We start from the raw sequence: 26528 nt of genomic DNA on the forward strand, positions 1-26528 counted from the left end.
ACAGGAAAAGTCTATCAAATTGCTATGATTGAGAAATGTAATAGAATCTTTATAATTATGACCTTTATAATTTAAATACTTTTTCTAGAATGTGTTTCTATTTTTGTGTATTTTAAAAATGTTATGTGGTATTAATTCTGAAAACCAATATAAAGCTTAATGCTAGAATTAAAATATATGCATTACTTCAACAATTCTTTTTTTTAAACTTTACCCAACAGAAGTAATTTCTCTTTCTTCAGAACTCGGCAGTGCTTGGCTTCTAATTTTCATAGAAGAGCTTAAATTACATAACCTCCTACTCAACCCACGGACCAACATACGTTCCCTGCAATAGTTTCTCTTTCAGAAATCGGGGACACATGCAGTTCATACTCTTTGTAATGAGGAGAAAGAGGCTTTCTGCCATGAACCCAAAAGAGTTTAAAGAGTAACTGCATTGTGCTTGGCAATAAATTAAAACATAGGGTTTGTGAAAAATCGACCCTATTGGACTTTCTTGGTGTGATAGGAATCCACCAAAAACAAGACAATTTTTTTCTTTTTGTCTTTTTCCTTTTTATCAATACCGGGGATTGAACTCACGACTGCCTGCTTGCAAGGCAGGCACTTATGCCGCCGAGCTAAATTCCCAGCACAAAGCAGACAATTTTTAAGGGGTTTGTATGCATACATGGAGTGTTAGTTCAGGAAAGTATTGAAATGCAGACTTTGGGGTTTAGTAAAACCTTGTCAAAGAATTTAGTAAAGGAATCAATAAACATTGACTACATTATAGACATCATGTGACCATGCAGTGAGAAGACTATTCCAAGTTGAACAACTGCAGAAAGATCAGTTGCAAAAGTTCATAATAGGCATTAAGTTCTATGTTGTTGGGATTAGTATATGAGGGGAAAAGCCTTCAGGATGGACCATAACTAGATCATAAACTTTTATATACTTTTTCCACTTTTACCTATTCCTTAAAGCCTTATCTTTAAGATTCTGTAATTTAAACTGCTTTAATTGAAACTTTCTTTTTGAAATAATGCTTAATCTTTCCAATTCCATTAAGATATGAACTATACTACCAAACATAATCTTTTATTTGGAAATTAAGAATTTGAATACTCTTGGCAAGATTTAAAAGTTTTAAATGTTTTTCTTTGCATTTGATCTGGGGAGGAGTGTGTTGATATAAATGAGATGTGGTATTGCCTTCTTAGCTGGAAATTATTCAGAAAATCCATCTGATCCCACCTTGGTTTATGTCATGGTTTATGTCTGTGTCCCCCAGGCCTCATGAGTATACATTGTTCATTTGTGATGGTTCATTGTATAGTGCCTGGATTGATGCTGTCAGTGCTCCACCCACATAGGGGTGGAGCCAGGATGTGATGTAATGGCAGGAAGTGTTGTACTCTAAGAAAATACCTTCATTATTTTGTGTATTATTGCAAACCTGCAACGTGGCTTACTAAATGGTTTTTTATCCTTTTTCCCTAACTGATATGTTAAGTGATCTAATTGATATGTTGAGCAATACTCTCCTCTGTAAAGAATTGCAAGAATCTCACCTAATTGATATGTTAACCATTGTTGCCCTCTGCAAACTACAGAAGTTGTGCTAAAACAAGCTAACAAGGGTTGTTAATCACTGTTAGGTGCCTCTATTCTCCGCTAAAGAGCTAAAGAAAACTAGGATGGCCCACTAATTTACACTTGTTTGAAGTAACTTGCTTGTGTGCAAAGAGATTTGTGTATGAGTTTAACCCTTTACCTGACCTTGATTCCCCTCCCAGAAAGATAGATACACATAACCGCTGTTTTCTGTTCTGTATGGCGCCTTATTGCCTCCCTCTCCCCTCACCTATCTATCTAGGCCATAAAGAATTTGGGTTTCTGGTGACCTCTTCCCAACACGGTGATGATCTGTCATAAAATGAGCCTGCCCCAATTTTAAGAACTGTTTAGCTTCAAAGAAATTACCGGGAAATACTATGGCCCAAACCCCAATCGGTGCTTTCCTTTTGTTCTGTATGCATCAAATGAGTTAGAGTTAGATATCAGATCTTTGTAAAACTTAAGTTTCAGCTTCTTGTAACTCTTGGCCCCTTTGCACCCACTAGCGAAAATGAGCTGTCCTGGGATAATTAACTCTCCACTTTCTTCTCCAAATATTGCTGCAGATGTGCCACTCTTAGATAATGTCAGTCTGTAGGATGGGAGTAATTTGAGAAACACCAGAAACTCCCGAGATTGTCACAGCTAAGTGGACAGCAATAGAGTTTCCAGACTCGGGTCAACAAGTTTGATGGCTCTGCAGGTTTCTTTGTTTCTCCCCCACCCCCTTTTCCTCCAGCCTCTTTTTAAAGTTCTCCCTTCAGTCTCTGGGGCACAGTCTCCAAATTGGCTCCCGGAGACTCGTCGCCAGGCCTGGAAATAAAGCCTTTGCTACCTAAATTTTTGGTCTCTTGCTTCCTTGGATTTTATACTGGGGCCTGAGTTATAATAGGAAGAAGGTGTGTCTTGCTCTTTGCTGGTTCGAGCTTGCTGTTTGCAGCCACCATGAAAGGCAGGCCAGCCATGCCCGCCTGCCTGGGAGCCAACTGAGTGTGGACTGAAACCTCCAAAAACTGTAAGAAATAAACTTTTCCTTTCCCAACTTAGACATCAGGTATTTTGCTTCACCGAGGAGCAAAAAGTAACCAAGACAGTTTATAATATCTATTTTAAAGGCCCACTCAATTTTTGTTTTAATTGTATTCTCTTTTAAGTAATACAGTAGTAGAGAATATTTATATTCATGTAAAAATAATCATATAGGTAAGAAGTTTTAAATTGCATGCATTTATCTACCTCATATTTAGGGAAAAGCTGCAATGGAATTACAGAAGAAAAATGTATCTTTTATATCTGAATTTGTACTTCTGACATTAGAATCTATTTTGGGGAAGGAAATTAAATGATTACATGATATAAATCAAATAATTTCTTTAAATTGTTTAAAGTCATATAAAGTTATATTCAAGTTAGTTTTACGTCTAAAAACTGTAATAATGCGTACAAAGACAAATGTATCACATTATCCTATATTGCATTATGTTATATAAGACAGAAAATAGTTTGGGAATGGAATAAATAGCAAAACTTCATTTGGGATCTTTACTGTTTTTGTCACCATGGAAGCCTTTTTCACAATATTCTTGTTTCTGATACTAAGTGACAGAATTTAAAAAGGACTAGGATTTATAAATTAAAAGTGAACAGATTTTGAGTGAAGGCATTCCACTTGGTACTTTAAAAAGATCATGCCTAGTATAATTTCAAAGTTATGAAAATAGCATAAAAATAATGAATTATGTGCTGGTGTTGTCAGAACATACTAATGTGTATAACTTATCTCCTGAGAAGATCTTGATTAGGAAAAAGGAATAAAATCTTGAAATAAAGTCTGCTCTGGCTCTTTAAGTTTGGGAAAAATATATATATGTCTGAATGCTTGCTTAAGTCTATCTTGATTTTAGATGTAAGGCTGCTATGAATCACAACTCCTTGATTGAAAACCTATTAAAAGAAGCAGCCAGGTTAAGGAAGAGTGAGCTAAGAATCTCCTTAGAATAATTCATGCTGACGTTGTAATGCATGCGGTCACGTTCTGCTCTGTGGACTTAGACACACTGCTATCCGCGCAGCATTTGGAAAGGGAGGAGCACAAAGGGACTCACAGTTCGAGATGTTGGAGGTGCCGAAGGACTTGTGAGAGAAACCATCTCCTGGATGGCTAAACGGAGCTTCAGGCGATGCAGAGGATTGCTGATTCCAATTTCTCTCTGGATCTCAGTGTCTGATAGAGCAGACATGATGGCACCACTTTTCACGTTGGCTCTGCAAGCTGCCACGTACCAGGCGGGCATTCCCAGCCAGAGCTGTTGAATAGGAAACAAAAAGATAATAGTAATAGTAATCAAAACTTGAATGTCATTTATATCCTAGGGACTATTTTAAGTACCTTACATACATGGATTTGTTTTGTACTTATAATCCCATAAGATAAATAGTATTATTATTTTCCCCAGAGAATGTAGGTACACAGAAACATTAAGTAATGTACTGAAAAATACCGGTTAGGTTGTAATAGAAACTAATAATTACAGTTGAGTTAGTCTGGCTTTAATACTAAATTCTAACAACCTATACATATTGTAGTAGGGATAAAAGTAATATTCACGAGTTACAAATATTCCTCTGCATATAAAAAGGAACATTTGTACATTGCTTTGTTAAGGGTGTTGTAATAAATGCCTTGAGTTTTCCCTGTGACTAAGACAGAAAAGAGAGGAGGGAATGTAAGCTTATTGACTTCATAGTGTATGCACTTTTCCAGCATATGAAATTGATCTTTCCTTGCCAGGTACATCAGAGTGGACAGAGGATGAGTTTATTTCTTAATTTATAACCTTAAACTGTTAAAAAAAAAACAAAAACAAAAAAAAAACAAACACCGAACACCTAAACATGTCTTTTCTGTCCTGTAATGATTTCCTACCCATCTTCTAAAGTATTTGGATTTCCACAACCATTAACATTACCCAAATGCTTGCCAATACATTGTTAGCACTGTTACCCACAATTAGACTTTAAATTGTTTTTGATGTGAATAAATGGTGTGTAAAGCATCAGCCTCCTTCCTATACAACATTCTTTACAGACTGAGCACTTGAGGACTGCTAACAGAGGAGAAAAGTGCTCTCATTCATTGAATCACTGGGCTCATTTATCTTGTTTATTCCATTTTATAATTTGAGCCACATTAGGAATCACATTAAGAGCAGTTTTGTGTGCTCAGGATAGGCTTAATTAGCAGCAACTTCATTGCCTGTCATTTCCTAGCGCCTTCATTTTTGTGAATCAATATTTTTTAAACTGAAGGGTTCATTGCTTGCTTAAATTGCAACTAACTCTGTCAAACTGCAGCTTATTTTGTAAAACTAAAATCTGAACAAAGAACTACAATTCTTAAGGTGTGATTTACTAAGCATGTTTCCTTGTAACTGTTTTTTAAAAATATAGTAATTTTAAAGACATGTTTGGAAGAAGCAATTCTGATTGTTCATATGCTAATATTTTCTTGACAGATACGCAAAAATGAAATGAAAGACACAGGCTTATCTCTGCCAGTCCCAGAAAAAAATGCACAGCATGCTTTTAGATCTTCCTTTGTATGTCTATTTTTGAAATGAAACAGACTTCTAATTTTTCTTCATTGATTACTTAGCTGTAGATGTAAGTTGATGAAGGCAGGTGACTCTATAACCCCAAAGCTTTTAAAAAATAATATGTGCTATTGACTCTATTGGGGAATTAAACTGTTGATTCTTTTTCCTCCTGACACTGGCATATTCTGGAAGCTTCCAGCACTCCACATTAAAGAGCCGAAGGAAAGGATAGTGAATATAATTAAAAAGATGCATGAATGGGGACCTTGGGGTCAAATATTTATTTTTCTGTCATTGTCTATTTCTGCTACTCTTCATTCTGTTGAAATATGGCTTTATTTTCCAAGACCATTTTATAAAAGGCTGATTTATTGTTTAAATAACTTGCACTAAACTTAACTCATTAGTAAGTTAAATTTATTAGCATAAATTAAATTATATGTTTATACTGCTTGTACATAAAAAGGAATGTATCATCTAATTCTTCAAGATTGTCTAAATCTAATTGATTTCCAGACTTTTGAAAATTATATTCAATAATTAAACTATAAGGAAAGAAACAGGGCTGTGTAGGGTTAGATGACCTTGTTCAATAACAGAAGCATTAGATATTGAGAAGACTTTTCTTCAAAATCTGCTGATGAAGACTAGTAGAAGAGAACAGAAATTTCCTTGCAACGTCCAAAGGTGGCTCAATAATTGCTCTTTCTCCTTTAGACACAGGGCAGTGGAATTTAGAGATATTGATTTTCATTCCTCTGCATGCTTTGTTCTGCCCCAATCACACAGACACAGACACACACACACACACACACACACACACACACACACACACACACTGCCCAAGTGAAATCACAGTGCTTACATATCCTTAGATAAAGCATTTTCTTTTGCACAATTCTAGGAAACTTCTCATTTCAGAAAATTATCTTTGCCTGTCTTTAAAAAACTATAAAATTAGTAGTGATTGATTTTGGAGACTTCTTGTTTGGTTTTTTACCTCTAGCCAAGCCACCACAGTGGGTCCATCCCACTGGGCAAAAGGCAATCCTTTCCTCCGAGCTTCTTCAAGAAGTTCATGCCTGAAGTATATAGCAAAGATTATTTGTCAGATCATATGGAAAAGATGTCTCTGGTAATTATTAACAACAACATCTAAAAACAATCAATAATTTACCCAACATTTAATAAGGTCATACAAAAAATAAAACTATTTCTTTCCAGTAATACATATATAAATCACTCATTGATTTTATAAAAATGAAAATGATACACAGAACAATTCCTTGACACTTACTGTGCTAACGGACTAAGAAGCTGAATTACATTATCAGCAAATATTCTTTGGCTCACATATTCAACCATACATTTTGAGGTCCAAATCTGGCACATTCTATATGTTCTCCTCGCTTTCCATAATTATCTCAATGATAGAAAAACTGCTTAGACAGACAGGAGATAAATTTGCTCATGCTAGCTCTATTTATGAAATGCTTGATTTTAGTGTGTTCTCTGGGCCCAGAAGTCTATTTTAGGAGTTAGTACTTTCTTTGGATAATAAAACCACATCTCAAAAGTTTTTGAAGATTTGAACAATATTATTAATAAACTGGATTTTTTTTGTTATCTAAAGACATCTGCCCCAATATTTAAAAAATATACATCTCAAGCACACCATGCATCATTTATAAAAAAGGATTATCTAATACACCACAAAAGAATTATCAATAAAGGAATTTTAAAAAGGCAAAAAAGAGACAATCAGGAATATTAAGACTTGTGGCATGGAGAGAATGCACCTCCTTAAGCCAAAGACTAAATACAATAGAACAAAACGATTCCACACCTGTGGCTGGGCTCCTGGTTGGAAATCCCTAAGTGAATGCGTTGTTCTGAAATCATCTGCATCCTTTTGTCTTGCTATCCACCCAACAACTTTGCCCCTCATAGATAGCTAAAAGTCTTATCTTATTAGAAGAGAACTCCACTACAAATTGATTTCCATCACTAGAAAGTAACATAAGGCACAGAATTCAAAATTACACGTATTTTTAAACACTACTGGATGCCACACTCACACAAAGTGATAAAAAGTGATAAACAGATAGTTTCATTTTAAATATTCATCTTTTATATCATATATCATATAAGAACCTCAAATAAAATGTTATTTTTCCTGCTATTAATCAGTATTTATTGTAGTAGACTATATTTGTATACCAAAATTTATAATCCAAATGCTTTTCAAAACAAGAATTTCCTGTGTTTGCAATAGGTGTTACCAATAAAAATTCGTGAGTAACATAGCAAGAAGCTGTAAAGGTTGAAGTTATATTGGCTGAAGAGAAACATAAATTACTGTTTTATTTTAACAGACAGCATTGGTAAATTACACGAATAAGCTATTCAGGATCTGAGAGAGGCGACAGCTTGACAGAGCTGCCTTGAGTCTGAAGCTGACACTACAGGTGTCTCCTCACCTAGTTTGCCTGCCATCAGCTGTTCCTTTGGGCTTCCCATGACACCCCTTCATTGAAAATCAGTTCTCAATAATGTTGTCTGACTGTGACACATTTATTTATAGAAAAGGATTGAAAGATAAAAATAAACAACTATTAAGTACTTAATGAACACCTGTTGTGAGCTGAGACTTGTTTGGTGTAGAAAACAGAGACACCAAATCAAATTTTCAGGAGATGCCTTGTTACATAGACAAAAGAAACACATAAAAATGCCCCAAAATTACATAGTACACACATAACTGCTTACAATTAGGAACAGTTATTCCTACTATGAGGATTTAGGTTACTATTACATTGGTTAATTGTAATAGAAACAACTGATGATGTTTTGCAGAAACGGACTTGGTTTTGAAGGACAAATAAAAAAGCTATGGGAGGCTACTGGAAAAGCAGGAGAAGCAGCAACGGTGGAGGTACAGAAAATGAGTGAAACACGAAGTGTGGGCAAGAAAATTGAGAGTGGTCCTCCATACAGCCTGAACACGCTGGTAGATTGCAGTGCTATACCAATGGGAAATGAAGATGTTTAGTCACACATGGAAAGAAACAAGCACGTTTACAATTTTTGATACATGTACAAAAACAGGAAATACATATGCACTGTTATCCTAAGTACATACGATATACCCAGGTAAACTCTCTGAGTTGTACAAAAGCCATTTTAAATGTTAGAATACTTTGATTTGAAACTTCTGACTAGTATGTCAATATTGTACCAGAAAAACTAGAGTGATCCTATTAAAACGTATCTGATAATGTACATTTTCTTCCTATAACCCTCAGATCACTCTCTGTCTCACTGAGATTAAAGTCAAAACAGCTATTAGGATCCACTTTGCCCTCTTCATTTCTCTGACTCAATTTCCAACTCACGCAGCAATGCCAGTTTCTTTGTAATTCTCTACAAGCAGTCCAGGTCTCTTTCTGTGTCAAGATCTTCACATTTACTTTTTCTTGTCTCTGGAAAGTTTCCACATGGCTCACTCTCTCATCTACTTAAATCTTAACTCTAAAGTTACCTTCTCTTTGATTGTGTCCTTCCCTACAAAGCACTTCTTATGATTTTACTTTGCTTTTCTTTATATAAACATGAAATGTTATTAATTATTCAGTTTATATTGTGCCAATAGGGTACAAGCTTGGGAATGAACAGTGTTTTCAGATTTGATGTTTAGAACAAACTTAGGCAGAAGAAGTGCTCAGAAAATAATCATGAATGTTGAGAAATGTATCAGCCCATATTTTATATTTAGGTGCTTTTTGTTTCATAATATTTGTGTTTCATAAAATTGTGTTGCATAATATTTCATTTTTGTTTATGTGAATTTTCTGTAGCCCAAATACTGTTTGTTATTTTATCTTACAATCACATCCAAACTTTTATGTTTCAAATAACAGAATGTTTCTTGCATTCAGACTCCCTTTGTTTTTCTTTTACTTTTCAGAGTAGCACTGATTATAGCTCATTCCAAAAAAATCTGGCCTGATTTGGAATCACTGATAAAAATCTATTTGAGAAGATGCCTGATACGTTTAAAAAGTTTTATTCTCTTTACAGAAAGGATTAATAATCAAGTGATAAATTGATAAATGAGTGATCAATATGATCCCCAAAAAACTTTCTCTTTAGGTCACAATTCTCATAACATAAAAATCCTTAGTTATGGAAATCAAAGTCATCAGACAAGGGACCACAGGTCCAATAGATTCTGTCTCTGGGTCCCCACATCTAGGGCTGAATCTCAAGCAAAGTCTTTACATGATATAAATGGCTACCTTGGAAAGACAGCCAGATTGAAAGTGGATGACTGTGTTTTACATCAGGGCTGAGAGCTACCGGAGACTAAGTCTGCATCTGTATCTTCTTAGCACAAGGGAATTACTGATTATGTAAAGAAGAGACTGGGCACATTACCCTTTGAAAGAAGGAATTTTAAAAAAAAAATAAAGCTATTTGGGGATTGTACTGGTCAGAAATCAGTGGGTTTGATATCTGATGCTGTGCTAACAGTATCAAAGGTAGCATTATTTTTATCGGGCATGATTGTTTTTATCAGAAATTTTGAGTTACTGTCAGACAAATGTGACTAAACTTTTCTGGAATACTTAAAGGAAAAACTAATTTGGAATGCATAATTTTGGATGCTCTGGTGTTTTCTGTGTGACCAGTCCACATGCAGAAAGGTGTTTGATTTGGGATGCATTTGCTTTTATTTGACATTTAACTTTTAAATGTGAAGATACATTCTTTCAAAATGAGGCAGGATCACTTCCCCCAGAAAAATATTGATGCTGAAAATTATACTTTTTTCTATTCAAGACTAAAGAAAAATGTTTTCTTTGTTAAAAAAATCATCTAATGAATATTAGACCAACCATGTTTTCCAAAAAAGATCCTGTGTGCCAGTCCTAATTTTAAGATTTACACTACATTTTTAAAGACATCAGCAGCACTTCCTTTGGGAAGAGTTGTCCTTACTGATGTGAAAAATCAAAATAAGAAACAGACTAATTGTCATAGGAGGTCATTTCTAATTCAAAAAAACCCTCTTGAATAATTACATGTTTTCAAGTAACACATTTTATCTGCAATAAAGAATGTCAGTATCCTCCAAAGGCCTCAGACTCCCTTGTTACAGATGTCTATGAGTTACTGGAAAAAAAAGTGACATGTTAGGGAGACTCAACACACAGTGAGCCCTGTGGTCTGTGAGTGATTTGCATTGCCTATGCATAAGCATGCAGAGAAATACAGGGCTTATTATGCCTATTTTGTGGCTGGAAGAGAAGGGTAAGCACCATAGAAATGACTAGACTCAAGGATTTCTAGTTAAAGATCACCATAATCTACTAAATGTCAATTACACCTATGGGACATGCCATGCTTATGCTTAAACAGGTAAAAGTTTGCCTACATGAAATACCTGCTTTAGGTGTTTTTTTTCCTTTAGTTTTGTTTTGTTTTTTAGGTTTTATACCTTCAACTTCTGTAGATATGACCTAAGTAACTTAATTGGAGGAGACTGAGGAGCGTCCTAGTCTCCTTTCTTCCATGTTTGAAGTATGTTTCAACCATCCTTCAGCACTGAGGAAAGCCTGATAAAGGAAGCCCCCTTCCATCTCTTCCCTCCCTCTTTCCCTCCCTCCCTCCCTCCCTCCCTCCTTCCTTCCTTCCTTCCTTCCTTCCTTCCTTCCTTCCTTCCTTCCTTCTTTCCTTTCCTTTGTTTTTCATGCTCTCACTCCCATTCTCTCTCTGTCTTCTGTCTGTATCTCTTGTCTCTGGAATCTAATCTGAGGCCTCATGTAGGCTAAAAATCTGATCTGAGTAACTCTTTTGAAGATAACTATGCAAAATAACCACCATAGTTATGCTCCTACCATCTTGTGTTGAAAACCTATACTGTTTTATTTTGGGGTCTTTATTATTTGTTTGTCTCTTTCATTTTTTTCTTTTTCTTGTATTTGTTTTGTTTATACCTTTAATACAGAAAGGATTGATGTACATTTATAGGCTTATACAAGCCTAGAACCTCTCCTAAACAATTTACAAAAATTGAGTTTATTATGTGTGATGGCATGAAGAGCTATTTTTGAGAAAATAAGACACGATGGTAGTCATTGCTGATTTTCTGTCATCTTGTTTTGAAATTCCATAATATGCTTTTATTCTTTGTTTTGTTTGATTTTAGTGTGATTTCTATTGTTTGATTTCAATATGTGGGAAGATATGGATCGCTGTTTTGAAGAGAACAAGAGACATTATTGTTAGCCATTGTTGATTTTCCTACTTTCTGGTTTTGAAGGCCAGTAATGCTTTCATTCTTTTTTTTTTTTTTTTGGATTGGTTTTATACTGTTTTGTTTGTTTGAACTTATTGTGTGTGAAAATATGGACAACTACTTTGGGGAGAACAGGAGAGACTGAGGTAGTCATTGTTGATTTCGTGTTGTCTTGTTTTGAAATCCTGTGTAGCTTGCATTGTTTCATTGTGATCTCCTTTGTTCTGTTGTATTTTATTTTATTCTCTTTAAAATAAAAAATAACAACCTGCTCTGTCTCGGAACTCAACCTCTACCCTCAATGTCTTCCTTTTGAAACCATCACGTTCTGTCCCTCGAGGCCAAATATATTATTTTCTTTTACAGTCTTCAGAGTACTATATAACCATTTCAAGTGCAACTCTAGTATTTTGTTGAATTTGTGGTTTACAAGTTGCTCTTCCTTCTTGTATGAGAATCAGGACCTTTGTACGCCTTGGGACTGGCCAAATTTGTCGACTGTTTCATTTTTATAGTGCTACTGTGTGCCACATTTTTTTTTTCGGCAAACATAATAAAGTCAACTGAATCTCTGACTTCAAAGATTATGCCACCGAGGAAAAATGATTTGTTTTAGCACATACAAGCATTTAAAAAAAAAGGATGTGAGATGTGACCGTGAGGTTTGCAGAACACAAAACCTAGGAAAGCAGTAAGGTAGTAGATAACTCGGGGTAGTACATGTACCTTGACTAACAGTGTCCTGGGAAGGCCTCTTTGAAAAGACAGTATTTGAGTAATATTTGTGTATTGCAAAGTGGTTGGCAAGTGAGAGTGTTGTAGAAAAATGCTTCAGGACACAAGCATATTTTTCTAGTGATACGAGTAAAATTGAGCGGGCAACAGACAGAAGTCCAAAATGACTTTTTGATCATTCCTTATCATTCCCTAAATTACATTCCCGGCTATACCTGTTGCCAAATTGGATAGCTGCACTTGTTAGTTCTATTGCCTTCATCTATTTTGAATAGCATTTCCTCAGTTTTTCTTATCCAAACTTACTTTACTATGCCTTATTATGTTTTAGCACGGGATTATTGTATATGTACAAGACTTGTCTTCTCTATACGACACTTCTCTGAAGTTTATGAGCAATATATAGTGGCTTTTATACCTTCCATTGTATATAGTGATTTATTTTTTTAACCTAAATTTTTGAATAAATGAAAGGCCAATTAACTTCAATGTACCAATTAATTACACAAACTATTAAAATATTTAAATACAAGATTTTACTTTCATTTAAAGTGCTTCTTTTCTCTAGATATTAATGGGGAAATTGTAGCATAGTGTTGGCTGAAAATTATCTTCTAAAATAAGAACTATTTTTTTCTCTCTTTACCTGCTTTTCTTTCCCTATAATCATCCTATTTGGAAGAAAATCATTTATCTGATTCCTTCATTCTTTATAATAGTTACCCCATGAATGAAAGAATAGACACTATGATATTTTAAGGTTGCTATATTATTTACTGGGCAATCCTTTGTAGAAGTAATGATCATTTGTCAATGGTAAAACTTGAATTTGCTATTTTATTTAAAACAATGTGAAAATCATTAATCACTCATAGAGCATGGTGCCAAAACATCACTTCACAGTTTTCTTTCCAAAGTGGATGAGTCTTTGCTGTCAGTGAAAAGACACTTTATTCCGACCACTTAGTCTAGGATGCTATTCTTGGCTTGCCAATTTGTGTTATGACTCTCCAAGTACCACGCAGTGCCATTCTTTTGTCACTCAACATGACTATTTCAGTCACCTTCCATTCAATGCCTGTCCATTCCCCCTTCATAATTGCTACTGCATTTTCTGTTTTCATTGCCACTAAATTTTTTATTAGTCATTAATCTGTCTCTCTCACCCAGCTTCATACATTTCTGTGAAAAGTGTTTGTCTGGGACATAGATTTTATACCAGAGTGGGTAAGAGATTGGCTCCCAAGTCAAATGGTTCATTCCCGTGTTCTTCCTTCCTTGTACATCTGTAGACAAGTCATTTTACCTCACTGTGCATCAGTTTATTCATCTGTACAATGGAATAAGTGATGGTACCTTCTTTAGAATGTAGTAGGTTTCATGAGAACTTGTGTGCAATGTATGACTACAGTACTTTTGCAAAGAAGCACTTCATACACATGAGATTTTACTAGTCATTGTCATAGTGCTGTCCTCTTAGTAACACATTAATAAATCCTCAAATACTTAAGTATCATTCCCAACCTATGCTAGAAAGGCTCTCTTGGCTTAGTCTTGGTTTATCTTTCTAAGCAGCTTCTCTTACTTCTAATCATAGTTGAAAACCACTCTTATGAATGGTTTGTGCATTACTAATTCCATTTTGCAATTATACTTTCTACGGATTGTGAGTTATTTCCTTTCTTTTTCACCTTTTAAAGTATTACTGTTTACTTAAGTCCTGGAATCCTTTGTATTTGAAATATTTTCTAATCATCTGAGTCCACAATTTTTCTCCTTTAAAATAAGGATGCTGGGGCTGGGGATTTAGCTCAGCGGCATAAGCGCCTGCCTTGCAAGCAGGCAGCCATGAGTTCGATCCCTGGTACCGGTAAAAAGGAAAAAGACAAAAAAAAAAATAAAAATAAAAATAAAAAAAAAATAAAATAAGGATGCTTATATCATCAGCATCATTCACAGATACCATTGATTAGAAACATATTCATGAGACTAACAGTTTAATTTATATAGTTTTTACCTTCTCATTGTCACACATTTTAATCCTCAATCTCTATAAGAATGCAAAGGAACTGTAACTTTCTTTAAGTTCCCTAGTAATAGGATGACTAGCCTAGTTTGTATAATTGAGATAAGAAGGTTAAATTTGTTGTCATTTGCTTTAGTCAAATGGATTTTCTGTAATCAATCTATAATGTCATTTTTTGGTTGAAAAATTTATCGTTAGAGCTGATTTGCTGTGGCATATGAAAAATAAAACCAAAAGAAATAGTAATAAAATATAAATTGCATTATCTGACAATTTTAACCTATATTTAACATTTTATCAGAGAATAAATCTTCCTTGCACAATGCCTAATATGAATGCAAACCACACTATTATTAATTGTAAAATATTTCTTGTGTCATTAAAATTCATCATTTGTGAGATTAAGTAATATAATATCACCTCAAATTACACCAAAGAATAAGCTTTATATAGATGTTATTTAAGGATTGTAGTTGTTGATCAATTGTGAAAATCGATACAAACTTGAGAAACGAGTTGAAATTCTGGCCAGCAAATCTGAGCAAAGTCTGCAACCATCTAATTTTCTTTATCAGACACAAGCTAAAAAAGGCACCTTAGTTAACATAAATATTTTAAGTAGAAATGTCATAAATCCCAATCAGGTTCTTGGGAACACTGATTACCTAAATATACATACTTAGCTCCACTAAATTAAGAGTTTCAAATTCAACATTAACAAGGATGACTTGATTTTGAAAGCAAATTATGTTGTAATCTTATATGTGTGCAAGTGTGTATGTGTCTTATATTCACATTCAGTAAAAATATACTGCATAGAAATCCGTGACACAGTGAAGCTGTATTTTATGTAGATCTCACCAACATGCACTAGGCTCTTTAGATTTGAAATACATTGATTACATTAAACCTCAAATTCATTCATATTTAAAAGGTTTTTTTTTTCTCCAAGTTGCTCTAAAATATAAGGCATAATCTAAGGAAAGAACATTTCATTTATTTTTTAACTTGCATTGGTAGTTACATAATTTTCTTCCTCAATTTATTTTCGATTTATTCATTTTCAAAACATTAAAAAGGTGTAAACACATATACGCAAATGTGATTAAGCAATGTAACTGCAAATGCTGTTACTGAAAACTAGAGGGATTTGAATTACTTTCCATTAAATAATTACATTTTGGTCTGTGTTGCCCACTCCCTGCTGGACAGTCAGTAAGGATTTAGTGGGGAACATGTGGAATTTGTCAGGCTATGTGGATAGCATTTGAAATGGATTGTTTTACTGCCTCTTCTAATTTTGTGCTCTTTTACTTAGCTTGAGAGCTTGTATTCGTGCTTCCGGTGGCGAGCAGAAAATTGATAATAATGTCAGTCAGTACAGAGACAGTCTGTCATACACTAGCAATTAAGTGGAACAAATGGAGTTGGTCTCTGGGTTCTCATCCTGTTTCAGTGATCTTGCTCCTCGAACCCTCCCATTTTATCTTCACTATTTTTGTAGCAAATCCCTCAGACATTACACCCTCCTGAGCACTCTTTTAGTGGTTATTCTAGAGAAATAAGGTAGGGTGTAAAGTTTTTCATTCTAAGAACTTGTGTGAGACACAACAAATTCCATTCAGAATGAAAGCTATTATGTTAGTTTCTGATAGTGCACTAATCACAATGAAGAATTCTTTTTGTTTTGCAACATTTTGTGCAATAATGAGTGGGGAAGTAAAATTCTTTATCTTGAATTTATCTTCCTTATAGAACTTAGAAGTCATTAAAAAAGAAGAGCAAATTTTTATGACTAAGAAACAATGCTTTAAATTATAATATCCTAAATAGACATTATTTTAAAAAAGTAAGACTTTATAGCATTTATTTGGTACAAGTGGCTGGCTAGAATTGGAACTTTAGATAGCCTTGTAGCTTTAAAAATAACTGACTGGTACTTTCCTTAACATAAAAACATATCTTAAATGAAATAAATATTATGGTTAAATAATTTTAATGATAGCAACTAAAATTTACAGTCAGAATGGTAAAACCAGAAATAATTCTTAAAGAGTAACATTATATGTATATGACTTTGTATTGGTATAGAAAATATTCACACAGACAACTGGTAGTAATCTCAACAGCTTCCCAGATAATTGCATCTTTGGAGCCACTGTACTTACGAAGATATTTTGCTTTAAATTAAAAAAAAATACCCCCCAATGTAACTTGGCTTAGAGAGCTTTCTGTGTTATCAATACTAAAGTTGACTCCATTGTAGCCATTTTATAAACATTATGTACATCTTGTTTTATTAATCCAGTTTAATACTAGATAATATAATTTTATCTCCAAGAGCATGATTTTAATTTTGAAACTGTTATCAGCTTAACATAATTTTTTTATTCTTTAAAAAATTTATCAGGAAAATGAGAAACAGTGGAAAGAACATAGATTCAGCCAAAATCAAGCCTTGCATTGCACTCTATAGATGTAAACATTTTCACAGAATGGCTAAGCATCTGACCTTTGCCAATTAAATACTGTCCTAGTAGTTAGCAGACAGTCTTGCCTCTTAAATGTAGTACAGGTAAGAACTACAAGTCCCATAAAGAGTCTAAACTGACTGAGCCATACAGCACAATCCATAATAATCATCACAACTCTGTCCTGAAATCATTACTTGAGTATTAGGTACTGCTATATTCTTTCTAAATAGTAACTTAAGAATTAGGGCAAATGAAGTCCACGATGTCTTTTGGCAGGTATCTCACAGAATCAAAGAAATAGAAGTGCCTCAAAGGCCAAATATAATAAATTTGAATGTGAACATTTCTCTGAACCAATGATTCCTTTTACTGTGTGGAAATGATAGACTTCATTATTTCATTTTAGGTCAGAGGCAGTGCAGCTTGTGTTACAACTGAAACCAGAAATACTAGAGATAAAAGAAAGAGAGAATGGTGCTGAAATTAAACGTGTTCAGCAGCCATTGAGCGCCAACTTACCCAGATGTGCTTTTCATGAGATGGAGGAGGATGGATGGGAAAGAAAAGCACACACATGTTAATGGATACATTTCAATCCAACGAAAGGCATGGAATAAAACAAGAGCATCATTTCAGATGTGAGACAGCTCAAATAGGAGAACAACATGGTGCCTCTTTTTGGATTTTTACTTGATCAGGACACAGACTCATTGCGTCCAAAAGCTCAACCAGGCTGAGGCAGTTATAAAAAGGGATCAGTAAGTCTCTCTTGAGTATCAGTCACTCTGAAACATGCATGACCACATTTTCCCAGCCTCCAGTCCAGCTTGAGAGGAAACCCAGGTACCTCAGGGTCTTCACCTCAGGCCACATGTGTGTTATTTTGTAAACAGAAACAATAACTTGCTGAATGACACTTAGAATTTTTGACAGCCTTATAAACTTATTCTAAAGTTCAACACAAAGGTACAATAGACGTCTAGATGTAGTCTGACGTGGAAAAAATGTGAGTTTGAGGGTCAAAATACCCAGATTCTAATTAGCAGATTCTGATCTTCAATTTCATCATTATCTGGAGCAAGAATAAACTGTAAAGCTCATTCCAGATCCAGAATTTTAACATTTAATGTGTAATAAGCACTGACATCATAATTGTTATTCTTTAAATATATACGTGCATCAGTAATCAGAATTTGAGAATGTGGAAAATAATTTGATGAATTTGCTTTGCTTTTTCCTCTATTTGAGCTGGAAAAATAAATATTGTAAGTTTCTTCTAACTGTGCTGCTGCCAATAGAAACACTCGTTTTTTGAACATTTGTTTATAAATACTTCTGGGAGAAAAAAATGAAATGCATTTTAAAGGAATTATCACAAAAGTCACTTTGTTTCAAATAGAACCTTTGAAGTACCATCTTACTCTCTGGATGAACTAGAGGCATTCAGAAAATATGGACGTCAAATAACTGAACAAAAAGCCATGGAAATATTGCTTAAAATCTTCTATAGAAGCATAATAGACTAATTTGTAGAAAAGTAAAACTTTTACTACAACTACACATAAAATATATTCAATATAACAAAATATGAATCAGAAGTTCCTGTTTCAAAAACTTGGAAAGTTTAGAACCTTCTTTTGTTATTATGTGACCATTATAAAGAAAAGTTTGACGTGCAATGAAACACCCTGCCCTGCCTCCTCGAAAGGCATTCATTCAGAGAAACCATGTATTTTTTTATTAAATGTGCACTTTGGAAAAAAATGCCTGTTTTTGGCCTCAGCTCCACAACAGCTGTGGCAGGCTCTTTAAATTTTCACATACACAAAGTCATAAACACTGATAAAAATTGCCTTAAGAAGTTGAAGTCATATTTTTCACATGATACATGGATGAGAAATAAAATTAAGACCAAAAGGAGATATTTCTTAGGGTCTTGAAATGTGTATTTTGTCAGAATACCTATGAAATTTCTGATTAATTTTGAAAAAAACCCAATAATTTAAGAGCTTCCCAATAAAAGTGCTAAATGTGTTTAGAAATAGTTACTATTATGAGCAGAGCAATTTCCCTGACTTGGCCAGCCATCTGGAACATACTTTCTCATAAAACAAGTTGATTACGTTTTCACAAGGTAAAATATCAGTGTTCTTCAGGTTTCATTTAGCATTTCCTAACAGGAAATTTACAATGGGAACAATTTGAGATACAAAATATAAGAGAAATTATGAAAATAAATAGAAATATATCAATTTGTGTAAGTTGTCTAATTTCGCATAGTTCACATGAAGTCTCTTCTCTTCTATAATTAATGAATTTAATAGCAATTCTGAGCAATTACCTCACTTTATAGTTTTGTTTGTTTGTTTGACACACAAGAGCTTGATAAGCAGCCCAGGCTGGCCTCAAATTCCTGGGGATCCTTATGCCTCAGCCTCCTGTGTACATTCCAACATACTTGGCAACCTTATTTTAAAATATTAAGCATTTCACCTTGAACTTCCAAAAAATTATGTGCTGCAAAGGACAAAATTCTGTAGATATAAATGGTTCATGGATTTTATGGAAAATAAACATCATATAGGAGATAATTATGTATTGTCAGAAAATTTTCCTCCAAAGTGTTTAATTTTTCTTATTAAAAATCAATACATTATTTCTTATGATTATTTACCTTAAGGTATATCCTCATTCTTTTTCTTTCTCTATTCAAAAGTATCAATATTTAAATGGTAAGAGATTTTCTTAAGAATAAATGTTCTTCAGTAAAAAGCAAGTGTAAATAACAGGCAAGGAAGATTTAATTGGCACAGACAAGAACAGGTTATGTTACCATCTAATGAATCAGACCAAATCCAATTATTGACATGTTTTCCTTAGGAACATCAGTATACATCTGGAAATAACAAAACAATTGACCTCTAATATATGCCTTGTTTTCCATAATGGCGGTTTTAAATTTTAAATTGTTTTACTTTAATCTGATAAATCTACTAAATGAATGAATCTTTTCTTGTTTATAATGCAGTCTAATTTAGACTCCAACTTCAGATAAGAAAAAAAAACACTAAATGAAGCTATGGAATATAATTGTCTTTTGCTTCTTAGAGTTCAAGTTGGTGACTCAGAAATACTTTTAAAACAAATGTTAACACCAAATTGAGGGGTGGAAAGTGACAACTAGACTAGAAATATGGAATAAAGAAAGGTTTTCTTTTAATAGTTTAAAATTACGAAAGCTGAAATGTTTTATCTGGGAAAAGACACAGATGACAGAAGATTTTGAATTTATAAAGAGCAAGGAAGAAACCAGCATAAAATAATCTGGAGATGGAAAAAGATAATTTTGAGAAAGAAGAGAGTTGCATAGTTTCCTGATGGCCTCTCTCTCTCTCTCTCTCTCTCTGCTCTTTCTGTCACTCTGTCTCGCCGTTGTCAGCCTCTGTCTCCATCTCTCTGTCTCTCTCCTAAGCCTACCAACAGAAGTTGTTCATTTGAGGGCAGCGGACACTAACAAGATTTTCAGACAGTAAAAAGAACACTGGTGAGAAAAAATTATAGCATTAGTGGGCAGTGTGAAAAATCAAATGAACCTGATCCAAATTTTCTTGCTGCAAATTTTTGCAAGGCACAGTCAGCACCGCATATGTGTAAGGAGAAAGGACTCTCAGTGGTGGTTGTGAGCATAACATGTAAATGTTATCAAATGCAAGTGGAATAGAGAAATTTAAGAATATTTGAGTAATACTGAAATCAAAGCATGAAACTGAAGCGTAAACAGAGGGGATGACGATATAAAGGATATAATGCCCTCGGGAAATAGAGAGTTTAAAAAGTATGCTTGCAAGATAGCAAACTGAAGAAAGAGAAGACGCAGGTTAGAAAGAAATGAATAGTGGAATTAATAAGTACAGAAGAACAATTTGGATTGATAAAATTTAGGCCATGATTAGGGACAGTGTGTGATGTGCAGTAGAGTAACATTGGAATTGACAGTCAAAAAACTGAAAGCTGAGGTTGTGAATTGGTAAGCTATTAGGATATAGGATCATATGACATGATAGAAGGAATTGCTTTTTAAAATATAAGACAGATAAAAAGATACCTTAAAACAAATAGCTATATATATTATAAAAACCTAGTAATCCTTATAAATCAAGGAAAATGATTCTGGTGTCTTGAATATTATGTGACACTATACTCCTTCGAATGACTTCCTTAATATTGACCTCAGTTAACTAAAATACTTGAAACTCGTTAACAATAGCAGTTGTACCTCAAAAGTCTCAAGAGACAATACATGTCAATTGTATAGAAGAGTGTCTTTCAACTGTTACAACTGATCAATGTGATACAGTTACTACACATAAAACAGATATGTAATTACTACGCAGAAGATGAGAATGCAAATTGAATCAAATAAAGGTACATGTGACAAGAGAAGTAATCATGACCAAGAAATAGATATTAAGTGTAGTAAGCCCAGAAAGTACAAGATGGAAAGTAAAGAGAGAGATGATTTTTTTTTGACAAAAAGGAACCAGCTAATGCAGGGCTTTCTGGGCTGTGTAAGGGCATTTGAAATTTATCCTAAGGTGGCTAGGGAATGATTGAGGGATTTTAGGCAGGTTCAGAGATAAGGGTTATATTAATCTCTTTAGCTGAAGCATGAAGAATGGATTACAGAGAGGCAAGTTGAAAGTGGGGAAGCTGTTATAGGCTGATACCCTGAGCTAGAATAAAGAAAAAAAACAGAATACAGAGATTTTTAAAGACTTGTAATTGGCTAGCACAAGGAGACTACAGAGGAAGAGGAAGGGCAAGGAGAGCATTAACAAAAAGCACCTGGGCTTTCAGGTTTGGTCATCTCTGTGAAAATCACTCTCCCTCCCCACCTATGACTGTCTTTCATTTTTGTTTCCTTTACCATCCTACATCATCTTTCTATACCTAGATTTTATTCATGCATTCAGATATTAAGAAAAGGAATTTTGAATACTTACAATATGGCACAATGTTTTTAAAAACAAATTCAAAGGTTCTTGTCATAATCCTCTGAAGAGATGCTGGTTTTAATAAACTCATTTATTTGCCAGAAATTAACACAGTTTCCATCTATGATCTGCTCAATGCATAGAATTTTAACTCTATTTATTGCTTTTGTGATTACTGAAATAATTAATATTTTTCAAGCAGTGTTCATTTGTCGATCTGACAGAAATGTTTTTCTCAGGAGTTTCAGGACTATGGATGAATAAACACCCAATATAAACATAATCTCATTAAATGTATGCTGCTGTAAAGGTTTTCCTTAAAAATGATTTTTCTGAAAATTTGGATAAGCCTTCTAGTTTTGTACTTTGGCAAAATCTTATGTTGAATTTTATCTTATTTGAGAAACTGTCAATTATTTATGACCTATTTCATTCAATTATCTTTATTTGTTCAGCATCTCTGGTTAAAAAGGTCATTTGTCTTGAGAGTAAGAAAAATCTTTTAAATAAGAACAGTTGGTAGTCTTTAGGCTGTGACATATTTTTCCTCTTTAAAGCCACTGACCTAAAGAAATGATCATGAACCTTGAAATCCTTCATGCAATCATTTATTTCTTTGCATTTCTCTCTGTAAGGTTTTTTTAAAAAATGTATCTCAATAAATGAAAAGTAATTTGTGACAAGTTTTTTGGGTAAAACAGATTGAGTGAAAGGATGAAAGTTATAATTTGCCCAATTAATCCTGGTTGCTTTCAATCCAGGATTTACTTCACTCACAAAAATGATATGGATTTAAATACAAAATAAATTATTCTAGTATTTGTAAATATCTTGAATTAATTTCCTTTTACTAATTCTTATTTTACTTTTTTTGGTGAAAATACTTCTTCTGTGGAGAAACTGTAGAGAAAATACAGTTTCTATTCTACGTACTCCATAATGAATTAATATTCCACAATTATTTGAAAATAGTTCAATCCTTTTCATGTTCTTCTCCTTCCTCTAGGGAGATCATGTAAATCTAGGTATACAACAAAGAAAGCACTTTGGTTTTCCCTAGCTTTGTTTTCCTAACAAAATCAAGATCCATTTTGACTTCTATGCTTTGTATTTTACTATTATTCCTGTTCAAGGAATTCTTATGATTGTCCTTGGTGGAAGCTCAGCGGGGTTTACATGGGATCAGATAGCAAAACAATGACAGCTCTGTCTTACTGCAGGCACAAAAGAATTGCTTCTGGAGTTGCAAGTGGAAAACTGGGACACATTTTCCCAGGGAAACATTGAGAACGTTGGGTTTAGGTTCTAAACTGTTCTACTTATTAGATCCATTGCATTAGCTTCCCAGAATAATTCACCCAGTAGCTGTGTCTGACTAAATGAACCCTTGACGTTAAAAGTAGATTCAAGTGCAAATATCTGCTACATGCTAGACATATCACATGATTTCACCCAAGCATTTCAATTTTGGAATGTGGTAATGGAGAAACTGTCTGAAGAGAGACTTCCCAATTTCTTACTGTGAAGGTTTTGGATGTGTCATGGTTCTACTGCTTCAAGAATTTGTAAGAGGTGCCAGTCATACATCAAGGAATCCTCCTTTTGACTTTATCTAAATAGAGCCTGTGTGTATAGCATGTCTACAAAATAGATTTTGAGAAGGAAGCACAGATATTTACCTTCCATGTGCGTGGCACTATATAAATGGGAAAATGTGTTCAGGGCATTTTAGCACATCTTACAAAAAAAAAACTTATGGACTGCAATTTATCTATGATTTAATTTGACATATAAGAACTTAATAAATATTTATTAAGTGCAAGAATGTCATGAAGGGTATGTGTTATCTTTAAGTATGAATATTTACGGTGATGTTTATTTTACTTAGAGATATGCACCCTTTGCAAGCCTCCAAAATGCCGAAGATTAAAACTGCAGACTCTCAAAACACGATAAAGATTATGCATGGAAGGACACCCTTAGGATTGTGATGGGAATAAATTAACTAAATCTATAGAGCTTCACTTTTATGTCTTTGAAGTTCTAGTATAAAGATTCATTGGTGGTGATTAGCTGTGACTGCCACGCTCACAGGATAAAGCTGCTTCTCTGGAGAGGGAGATGCTGATGACTGAGCTGGGCTGCTAATTTCATTTTAATGATGCTGAAAAAGATTCAAATATGAAACCCATGTTCATTTAGCAGTGTTATCCATGCAGGAAAACGTAGAAGATTCTAGTATATAATAAGATGTTACCATTATTGTATCTAAAAACTGAAAATGATGAACTGTTCACAGTATTAAATTTTGTATGATATTTTTCAATGTAAGAAATAAGAAAAGATTTCAGTATGGATGTATGCTTTACTAAAACTAATTATTCATGGTTAAAGCAACACATAAAAAATTAAGGTAAGGGTACTATAATTCTATCCTTGGATATAAATAACACTGCTTATTCTGTCTGTTTTAATATGTTCACTGCCTAATTAAGATTGTCTGGAGAGTTAGACAGGTGTATTATGATGGACATACACATCTTCCTTTTTAACTTCATTGATCTCTATAAATATATGAAGTATTGTTTTAAAAAGATCTTGGTAAATATTTAAATTTTTAAAAACTCCCCCACTTTAAATTCACTTATCCATCATTCTTGCCACTTTCTGAGGCAGTCCTGGAGGTCCTCCAGGGGAATGTCTTCAGTAGCATGCACCGGTCATCTCAATGCCTGAATTAATTCAAAATGCTTGCTTTCACGGCCACTTTAACACCGGAGAAGAACCAGAAGCTGCAAGGTGCCAGGCACAGTAGATAGTATATATCAAAACACACTGGAATATTTTCTTGGTCTACTTTTCTGTTGTATGGTACACAGCAGCAACGTTCACTGTCTTTTTAATTACATCTCATATAGACACTCATGAAAGTGGATTTCCAGAGTAGTTTCAGAGTGTGTCAAGGAAGATCGGGTAAGTGCACTGGTAGCAGGTGGAGTACTGGGAGGAGTAGAGGGGGAGGTAATAACAATGTATCCTCCACTGTGCTTTTTTTACTTTAGCATTTTGTAATCAAAGGTATATCTTGAAATGTAAATCCTCAGGGTAATGTGTGTTTAAAACTCCAATCTAACCACTCTTCATATTAAAAATATAATGTCAAAGTTTAGACAAAATACTTTTAAGTACACAAATACTTATGATATTCCTAAATCCCAAAGATAAACCTAAAGTTTCTAAAATATTCTAAAGATAGAGAAAATGGTGGGAAAAATTCAACATGTTATATACAAAAGAATGACAATGAATCCACTTCAGACTTAAGCACAAGAAGAGAAGTAACTTCAAAGTTCGAAGGGAAAAGTATTTTACACTATACTTGTATACCTTTGATTATTATCAACTAATTTTATGTGCCAAATATATTTCAGAGCTCTAACAACCCGGGAGGATTTTCACGTTCCCTACTGCCCTGTCTTCACATTTCTAAAGATGGTTATATAAGAAACTGGTAGCTAAATATATCTCTAGATAGGGAATAATAAGATATCTAATAAGATATCAATAAAAATGCAAATAGCACCGGTAACTTCAAAAACTATTCTGCAGGCAAGGGTGTTACAGATGCAAAAATTTCATTTATATAAATGCTTGTTGCTTCTACAGGAAAAGATTTTCAAAATCTTATTACAAATTTTATTTTTAAGGTGGTGTAGCTGTGAATCTTAGAAGGCTGTAACTCCAGCCTTTCTGTGTCAGGTGAGCGTGTCTAATTTTGGCATTCCGTTTTGGGAAGCACGGCCCACTCTTACCATCTGTTTAGACAGTATCTCCCCACTTGAACGCTGTATACTGAACTGTGTTCTAGCTGCATTAATGGTGACTTGGCTTATATTTTAATCTCTAATTATCTGAATCTTTTGTTTATCATCAGACAAATTCCATACTTATCAAGCAAGGCAGTCTCTATGTATTGGGCCCAAAGATTCCCAAATAGATAATCTAAGTAAAATTTGCAAGAGCTGAATTTCATTCAGAAATTGACATTTCTGCACATGTCTGTAATCCTGGCTGCTGTGAAGGCTGAAGCAGAAGCAGAAGAATTGCAAGTTCATGCTAAGCCTAGGAAATTGATATAGACCCTGTCTCAAAATAAAAAGTAAACAGGGTTGGAGATACAGCTCAGTGTGAAGGTCTTAGGTTTAATTTCAATTAACTACCCACACTTTTGCACTACACTCCCCGCTCCAAAAAAATGACGTTTTTGTTTGGCCATCCCATGCATCCAAGTTACTGATGCTGCAGTAACTTTATTTTTCTATATAGTTGTTTTTAGATGCGTCGTTAGTTTTAGTAAAACATCCTGAGAAAGTAGCTTAAGATCATAAAAATAAGTTGGAAAGAAAGAGATGATAGATACAAAAGACCAGGGGGGAGAGATTCTCAGGCCTACTTACACATGATGTCAATCTCAGATGTTCATTTTTGTTAAACAAGAAAAGGAGCCTGGAGGCCAGTGAAACAGTGGATGATGGAAAAGTTCTCAGAGTCAGAGCTAAAAAGTGAGACAAAATCTGTACTAGGTGCCCAAACAAAAAACCTGCCAAATTTGAAAAGGGAAGACCAAGAATATCAATATTGAAATACTCAGACTTACAAAATGAGTTTCAGTTTGACACAGTTATTGTAGAGATTAACTGTGCTTTACAGAGTCCTGCTGAAAAAAAAAAATGTGTAAGACTGAAAATTTAAAAGAAAACAAAGCAACAATGTGTGATAAGAAAGGCAAGCCAGTCT

The 26528-nt window shown here is 34.1% G+C and overlaps 1 protein-coding gene across 12 annotated transcripts in view; it reads right to left on the reverse strand.

The window, feature by feature from the left end:
* Positions 1-26528, reverse strand: part of Ppfia2 (PTPRF interacting protein alpha 2) — a 435633-nt gene that overhangs the window by 29809 nt on the left and 379296 nt on the right. For all 12 annotated transcript variants that reach the window (XM_063255205.1, XM_063255210.1, XM_063255209.1 and 9 more), the window contains 2 exons: positions 6202-6283; positions 3711-3911 (listed from right to left, as the gene is read on the reverse strand). In XM_063255205.1, coding sequence (XP_063111275.1) covers positions 3711-3911; positions 6202-6283 — 283 coding nt within the window. The remainder of the gene's footprint in view (positions 1-3710; positions 3912-6201; positions 6284-26528) is intronic.

Source organism: Cavia porcellus, unplaced genomic scaffold, assembly GCF_034190915.1.
Source record: "Cavia porcellus strain 051 isolate PalLab524CR breed Dunkin Hartley unplaced genomic scaffold, mCavPor4.1 scaffold_8, whole genome shotgun sequence".
Classification (NCBI taxonomy): domain Eukaryota; kingdom Metazoa; phylum Chordata; class Mammalia; order Rodentia; family Caviidae; genus Cavia; species Cavia porcellus.